The sequence below is a fragment of the Camellia sinensis genome, chromosome 3, assembly GCF_055761805.1.
Source record: "Camellia sinensis isolate YWXY chromosome 3, ASM5576180v1, whole genome shotgun sequence".
Lineage (NCBI taxonomy): Eukaryota > Viridiplantae > Streptophyta > Magnoliopsida > Ericales > Theaceae > Camellia > Camellia sinensis.
Window position 1 is genome coordinate 164,534,732 of NC_138963.1, and position 7,771 is coordinate 164,542,502.

General features: G+C 40.1%; 1 protein-coding gene across 1 annotated transcript; it reads right to left on the minus strand.

The window, feature by feature from the left end:
• Positions 1 to 204: 204 nt before the first annotated feature.
• On the minus strand, positions 205 to 1,625 carry LOC145821993 (peroxidase 43-like). The gene is made up of 3 exons (XM_082918562.1): positions 1,539 to 1,625; positions 751 to 882; positions 205 to 348 (listed from the first exon to the last, which is right to left on the minus strand). Exons 1-3 carry the CDS (start codon positions 1,623 to 1,625, stop codon positions 205 to 207), a joined length of 363 nt encoding a protein of 120 aa, XP_082774688.1.
• Positions 1,626 to 7,771: the final 6,146 nt, after the last annotated feature.

Here is a 7,771-nt window from a genome sequence, read left to right on the forward strand (position 1 = left end):
CCCTCTCTATCAATCTTTCATGAATATCTCTATTATTAAGTAGACACATGGACACATGATTGTTTGTTGTTGTGTGAATCAAGTATGAGATGAACAAAGAAAAAAAATAAAAGTAAAAATAAAACGATGAAATTATTGGAATGATAAATATAACAGTTTCATATAAATGAATTATTAAGAGTTACCACTAAGAAGGACAAGGTCTTAGAGTGAGAGACCCTTTTTAAAGGGCTTGGATTTGAGAACCTCAATTGAATCGTTCACATCAAGGAAGTCATCCGCAAGCGATTTACTTGGCAGACGACCATCTCTCCTCCCTGTCTCTATTTCGTAAAATTTCCCATTACCCTGCAACCACTCATCAAACATCCACATTCCCAATTCAAATAATAATAATAATAATAATAATAATCCAATTTACCAAATTACAACTAAAAAAAAAAAAAAAAAAACTCCAAAATTTGGAAATTAAAAAATACAAAAGACAACTTAGTCTGATGAGTGTTACCAAGACAACATCTCTGGCAAACAAATCAAATATGTCTACATATAAAACTACTCAACAATGATTGAGATCCCTTTTTTCGAAAACTCCTACAATCTCCTTTGATCTCAATCATGAATGGTGTGGGTCCCACATATATATGAGTGGATCCTACATATATATCAATGGTTAAGATACAAATAAGATTATGGGAGTCTTCAAAAAAAGAGCTCCCAAACATTTTCCAAAACCACTTATGGGCATACTTTTTCTAATCCTCCTTTGGCTTTCTCTATTTCCTCAAAACCATCCAATCCTGCGTGACCAGATACTTTTTCCAATCCTCCTTTGTCTTCAGCATCAGCAACATTTTCAGTCAGAATTGACACATCACACCACTATAACAAACAATCAAACACATACATACCCGTTAAGAAATTCTGCACATACATATATATATATATATATATATATAGGGAAATTCAAAGAGAGAGAGAGCTCAACAAAGCAATCATGATAATGGAGCCTGAGCAAGAGAGCAGAGATTCTTGGGTTGGTGAGTGTGGCTTATTTGATGACACAGCTGACAATGGACTTGGCATTGGGGCATGTTTGAGATTAGAAGCCTAATCTGAGTTTTGTTTCTGAAACACCAAACATTGACGGCATTTGGAAAGCTTGGCTACAGACTATTTTAGTCTCAATTATAAAAAAAAGCCTTTTAGCTCCTAAAATCTATTGATTTAAAAATATATATATATATATATATATAGAGGGCACAGCCTACACTGTCAACGTGACAGTGTAGGCACAAGGATGGACAGCCCAATCATTTCAAAGAATAAATGAAAATTTTGCCTCTTCAAACTTATTTTGAAAAAAAATGAGGTTAGGGACAAATTTGTCATTTTAGCCTCAAACATCATTTCAAACACATTTTTTAATACATAACCCAAATAAAAATTCATCCTATCTTCCCAAATACAAAAACTAAAATAACCTACTAAAATAGTCAAAAAATCAAAAAAAAAATAGCCTATTCTCAAACACTCACATTAGATGACACAAGAGTGAAAGCCCAAAGTAAAGCCTTATTTGCATTGTAGATTGGCTTTTTCAAAGTTGGGAAGGATATGGTCATGAAGAACATGAGCAAGAGAGAGAAATAGGTTATATAATCAAAAGAAAGCGTAGAGGTGTGATAGTTGAAGAAGGGGTTGATAATGAGGCATATATAGATGACTCTCATCTACTCAAAAATCTTATGAATACTACATATATGTCCAATATTGTTAACCCCCAATTATTTATGGTAATTAATTTCTGATCAATGTAAACTATAACATTGAAGGAGAAATTCTAATATTCTTACGATGATCTCATTTTTTTAAGCATATTTTGTTTATTACGTGATACACGCCATTACTATACTGATAACATATATTAATAGTGGGGTTCATTAAACTAATACAATAAGAGTAAGTCATAAGTTCATAATAAATGTAAAATTTAGTATGTACATAAATATGGTTAATATTACTAGTAAAATTGTCTCTGTTATGACAAATTCTTTGTTTATGTTACGGTAAGGATATATTTTCTGAGTACCAACACGTGGCCAAGGTGACGCCAACGTGTCAGCCGAGGTGCCACGTGTCCTGGTCGTGGGCGGATAGGCTGAGGTTATCTCCGAAGATATCGGAGTCCAGGATAAGCGGATAAGGGACAAGAGTCCTGGAATGAGGAAGGACTTCAGCCTGGATAAGGATAAAGCTCTTAGGGAGTTTATCTTTATCTATTGGAGAGTCCAAGATAAGCACTGAGCTAAAATCCATTGAAGCTAGGCTTCTATTGAGACTAAGATTGGGTTAACTATAAAAGAGAGGCACCCCCATGGGTCTAAGGTACGCAATTTATATTTTGAACAGTGAGTTAAGCACTTGATCTATCTTTGAGATATAACTGACTTGATTGTCAGAGTACCCCGGGTGGACAAACCACTGTCGGAATTTCTTCTTTCTGTTGCAGGTCAATCAGGTGCCATCTATTTTGCCAGTGCTCTCCAGCTGAATACTGAGTTGGCAGTATGGTCAGAAATTCACTCACACAATTTGGCGCCGTCTGTGGGAAAGAAAAGAGAATAAATGGCCAACGACGGACAGAAAGAGAAGATTTGGGATAACACTTCTACTGGAAGTGGGAGACCCGTCGACCTTGACGTCGAAGAAGACAATTGCAACGAAGAAACTTGTAAACACCCCATTTTTGACCAACCTTAAGACTCAGATGTCATCGATTGAGCGCTCGGTGATAGTGCATGTTGTGCTCGTTTCGAGTTTTCAGAGTTTTGGCTGAGAGCCTTGCCTTCGGGCCTCTGAACTCTTTGTGCTTTGGCTCGATTTCTGGACCAAGCCTTGTTTCTCTTCCCTGGAGGAAGGGAGTGGCCTTGGAGACCACTTTTCGTGGTCGTAGACCACTTTTCCCAATTGGAGACTAGTTTTTGGTTTTCGAAGCCTTTGGCCGCGCGCCTTGACTCGGGACCGCTTAACGTTCTCCGTTTGGCGTGGTTTTTGAACCACACCTTGTTGCCTCTGCCCAGGGGAACACTGTGGTCTGGGAGACCACTTTTGTGGTCGTAAACCACTTTTGGTGCTCGTAGAATAGTTTTCGAGGCTTTTGGCTGCGTGCTTTGCCTCCCGAACTTTCGTCTTGCATCCTTTTTGGTTTGCTTTTGGTACAAACCTTAGTTTCCTTGTTTGGAAGGTAGTACAAGGGTGGGAGACTAGTTCTTCCCCTTGGAGACCACTTTTCTTCCCGCCAGCCAACTGGTTTCCTTGGTCTTTGGGCCATCTTTTCTGGTCGGCCACCACACCACTGCATTGTTTTCATGCTGCTGACCCTCTCCCACCATGGGTGACCAGTTTACCTCTTGGGAGACCACTTGTGGTGGTTGGCCGACCACTTCAAGTAGCTGGCCGACCACTTCAAGTGGTCGGCTACTTTTTATCACCTTTTTTGAGATATTTTCATCTAGCTGTCACAGCTAGAAGGCACTAAAACCATCCTCCATACACGTGTATGGAGGGATGGCCTTGGACCCTAAGCTTGTCCAACAAGCTTACACTTTTGTTCTCTATAAGAGAGAACCTCCTCCTCTCTCCTCTAGGTTCAGAATTTTGTGGCTGGAGCTATAGATACACACTTGTCTCTATATTTCCTTATTTGCTTTTGTTTTGTGCCTTAAAGTGCTTATTCTTCATACTTTAACACACAAACACACACTCAAACATCATCCTTTTGTTGCTGAGGTTCTTAGGAGCTGGTTTTGGAGTTTTTGGTTTGGTTTGAGCTTGGTAAACCTGCTAGAGCTGTGGTTTTGAAGGTGTTCTTCAAGGGTGAGCTTCTAACCCTTAAAACCCTTGTTTTGGCTTAAGCATTTAGACCTATTTGCATGCTGATTTAAGCTTAGCTTTTAACTACAAAAAGTTTTATTTTTGCATGCTTAACATGTTTGTTTAAGGTCACTTTTGTGTTGGGGGTTGTCTACCCCCTCTTAGGCCTTGTTTGGCCTTGCTTTTGTGCTTTCTTTTTGAGCTTTTGGGACCACCTTATTTTGGCCTTATTGCCACTGAAACGCAGAGGAATTTCAGTGGTGGAAGTGGTGTTTTGATGTCCCAAATAGAAGAGGGTCATCTCCTCTCCTTGTGTCTTGAATACTAGCTTCATATGCCTCATGTTTGAGCATGTTTGCTAAGCTTATGTTGGCCATATCTTAGCATGTATTTGGGTTATTTCAGTACGGCATGCCACTATTTTGACTTGGTTTTGTCATCCCTTGCATGCCTTATACACTTGTAGTGTAATCCTTATAAACTAGCTTTGTATGCTTCATGAAGTAGTATGTCATTCTAGCTTGTTTTGAGTCCATCTCAGCATGTTCTTGGTGTTGTTTTGCCATGCCTTAGATCTGTTTTGGGTTGGTTTGATAGCCCCTTGCATGCTCCATGTACTTGTAGTGCATTTCCATGAATTAGCCTAATGTGTATCATGCTTTAGACTATCATTCTAGCATGCTTTTGGCTTAACTCTAAGAAGCTTTTGTCCATGTTTTACCATGCTTAAACTCTGATTTGTGTTGTTTTGGTCATGCATGCCATGCTTTGTATAACTATAGTGCAATCTAGCTTGTTAGCTTTGTGTATCAAGTCCACCAGCATGCATTGCTTGGCCTATTTGAATGATTTGGCATCATTTGTAATGTGATTTCAGTCCATGTTTTATGGTCATACACTCACATCTTTCAGTATTTCAATGCGTTGGAGGGTTTGCCCTTTATGCCTTAAACATGAGTCATTGCGTATGCCTTCATGCCTAAGCTTGTGAGCTATCATTTCAGTATGTTTTTGGGGTTATTTTGCCATGATATAACTCTGAATTTTGTTGGCGAAGCCATCTCATGCTTGGTCTTAATAGGTGTAGTGTAATCCACCTTATTTGCCTTGCATTCATCATGCTTTATGCCCTTCATGCTAGCTTATTTTGGCTTCCTTCCATACATGTTTTAGACTCATTTTGACATGTTCTAGGACTATTTTGGGTTGCCATGACCATATGCTTCAGGTTTGGTATAGCTATAGTACAAGTGCCTATGTTGGCTTCAAGCTTTGGGTACCATAGCATGCTTCATTTGTGTTGTGTACATGATTTGGCATCCTTTAACATGACATTTCAGAGCATATAGACTTGTCATGTTCCCACTTCTTTCACCCTTTGAGTGCCTCTAGGGGTTGTGCATTGTTGCCTTGCTTATGGCCTAGTGTGTATGCTTGCATGCCTAGGTCTTTGAGCCCTCATCTCAGCATGTTTTGGTCTTTGTTTAAACCTGCTTGAGCTCTGTCCATGTTTGGTTCAATCATTTGTGCCATGTATTGCATGCCCCTTGTGTTGTCCTTTTAATGGCTTTGTGCCTTAGGCCCTCTTGCATGCTTTACTTGTGTTGTTTGAATGATTTGACATCATTTCATACCTTATTTCAGTGCACTTAGTGTTGCTACACTTCCACATTTGTCACTCTTTGAGCACTCTTGAGAGTTGTGCTCTTATGCCCGTTCAATGGGCCTTTGCATTGTGCATGCATTTACTTTGTACTTCATGCCTTAGTTTCATCATTATGGCCACTGATTTGGGCATGACTGAGGTCTGTCCATTTTTGGTTTAAGTCCATTGAGCACCTTATTTGCATTGTGCATGCTTATGTTCTTTGCATTGTGTATGCTAGGTATGTTACATCGCATTTGAATATGCTATGTTGTTCATTGTATTGTGTATGCCATGTTCTTTGCATTGCATATGCTAGATTGTTACATTGCATTGTGTATGTCATGTTGCATTACATGTTTGCATGCTTGGGTTGCATTGCATGTTTGCATGCTTGTTGTTGCATTTTGTTTGGAATAGGTGTTGGTCCAAACACGAGGAACGAGGGATGTTTCATACTTGAAGTGATGAAACGTGTCTCAATTCCCGGTCGCCGACACTCTTGATAATGCATGATAGAGTTCTAGGCATCTATGTGTTTATCTATGCATTCATTTTATATTGAATTGTGCTACTTCGACTCTTGACCATCATGCATCGAGATACGTGATTGGTGGCCCAAGGGTCGAGAACCACACTCCCTTGAGGTTATGAAATGATAGGGAGGGTGGTTGTGCACACATATCTTGCAAATACATTGCCATGCCCTTTCTTACTCTCTGTTGTAGCAAACTGAAGAAGTGCAGCAAAACTGGTCGGCCGACCAGAGAAACTAGCTAGTTGACCACTTTTTTTGGTTTACAGCATTGGAAAGTGGTCGGCCAGTGGCTGGTAACACCCCTAGGTGGTCGGCCATGCTCCTACAGGTTCTCATGGTGGAGTTGAAGCTTTCTGAAGCTTTGTGCAATGTTCTGAGGTTAATTGCAAACAGAGGCAAGTTAGGGCATCGCGACGGATTTCCGAACGAGGCGACCGAGCATGAATGCACTCCTCTTCCCGAGGACCTTGCTTTACTGCTTTCCTTAGCTAGTTTATGCTTTGGTTCTGTATTTAAGTAGTTAATGTGTTTAGCTGCTTATTTGTGTTGTAATAACTAGTTAGTTAACTTGTTAGTTAATTAGCTTTGTTTTGTACTTAATTAGTTAGCTTGTTAGTTAGCTAATTTTGTGATGTAATAATTAGTTTAATTAGCTTAGATTAGCTAGTTAGCTTATTATTCGGACCCTTCGTCGAGAGGGCCAATTGTTGTAATAAGCGTGCATGCATGTGATGCATTCTTCCAACCCCCATTTCTTTCTCCCTTTTACTTAACCGCTTACGATGGTTAGTTTTAGGGCATCTTTCAATTAGCATATCTTATGCTTGCATGCTGTAGACACCCCATTTTTTACCGTCCTCAAGACTTGGACGTCACCATTGGAACACTTGGTGATTACCCTTGTTTGTGTTCGTCTTGAGTTCCCAGAGGTCTCGGTTGTGCGCCTTGCCTCAGGATCTCTTGACTCGATCGTGTTGTGTCTAGTTTTGCCTTGGAGGGGCAAGGAATGCCTTGTGAGGCATCCCCACACATCACCGGCCATGGCTTGAGGCCACCGGCCAGTGATTTTATGCCATCGGCAATGTATATTGCCGGTCGGCACTCTTTGTTGCCGGTCGGCCATTTATTTTGCCAAAATGGCAATTTTGAATGGCCGATCACTGTTCATCTACTTTTAGTAGATATTTTGTGCCAGCTATGATAGCTGGCACCCACTCTGTTCCCCTCCATACACGTGTGTGGAGGGATTTCTCTCTTGGATGGCTTGTTTTGGAAGCCTTACAAGAGGGAGTTGCCTATAAGAAGAGGCTTCCTCTCTTGGCATTAGGGTTACAAAAATTTCAGAGGGAGCTCTGGATTAGGGTTAGGGTTGATACATATTTCCTATCTCTATATCTCTCTATTGTGTGTGTCTAGTGTGTGTTTGTCCATATCATTGCACACAAACACATAGTGTTACACCTTCTCTTGGTTGTTGAGGGACCAGAGGGTTGTTCTTGGTGTTCTTGACTGGATTTGAGCTCAAGGAGGCAACAAGATCATCATTTGTGAAGAAGGACTTCAAGGGTAAGAAACTAGTCCCTTTTTATCCCATTTTTGCACACTACTTTTACCTATCTTGCAACTGTTTTTTGGCTTTGCATATATACATAAAAGTTTTATTTTTAAGGCCTCTAAATAGTTTGTTAAGAGTGTTTTAAGCTTTGGGGTTG

Coding starts and splice junctions, on each gene's coding strand:
- LOC145821993 (XM_082918562.1), bottom strand. CDS start 1,625: ATGACCATATCCTTCCCAACTTTGAAAAAGCCAATCTACAATGCAAAT. Junction 883..1,538: donor TCACTCTTGTGTCATCTAAT/GTGAGTGTTTGA, acceptor TGTTTGTTATAG/TGGTGTGATGTGTCAATTCT. Junction 349..750: donor CCAAAGGAGGATTAGAAAAA/GTATGCCCATAA, acceptor GAGTGGTTGCAG/GGTAATGGGAAATTTTACGA.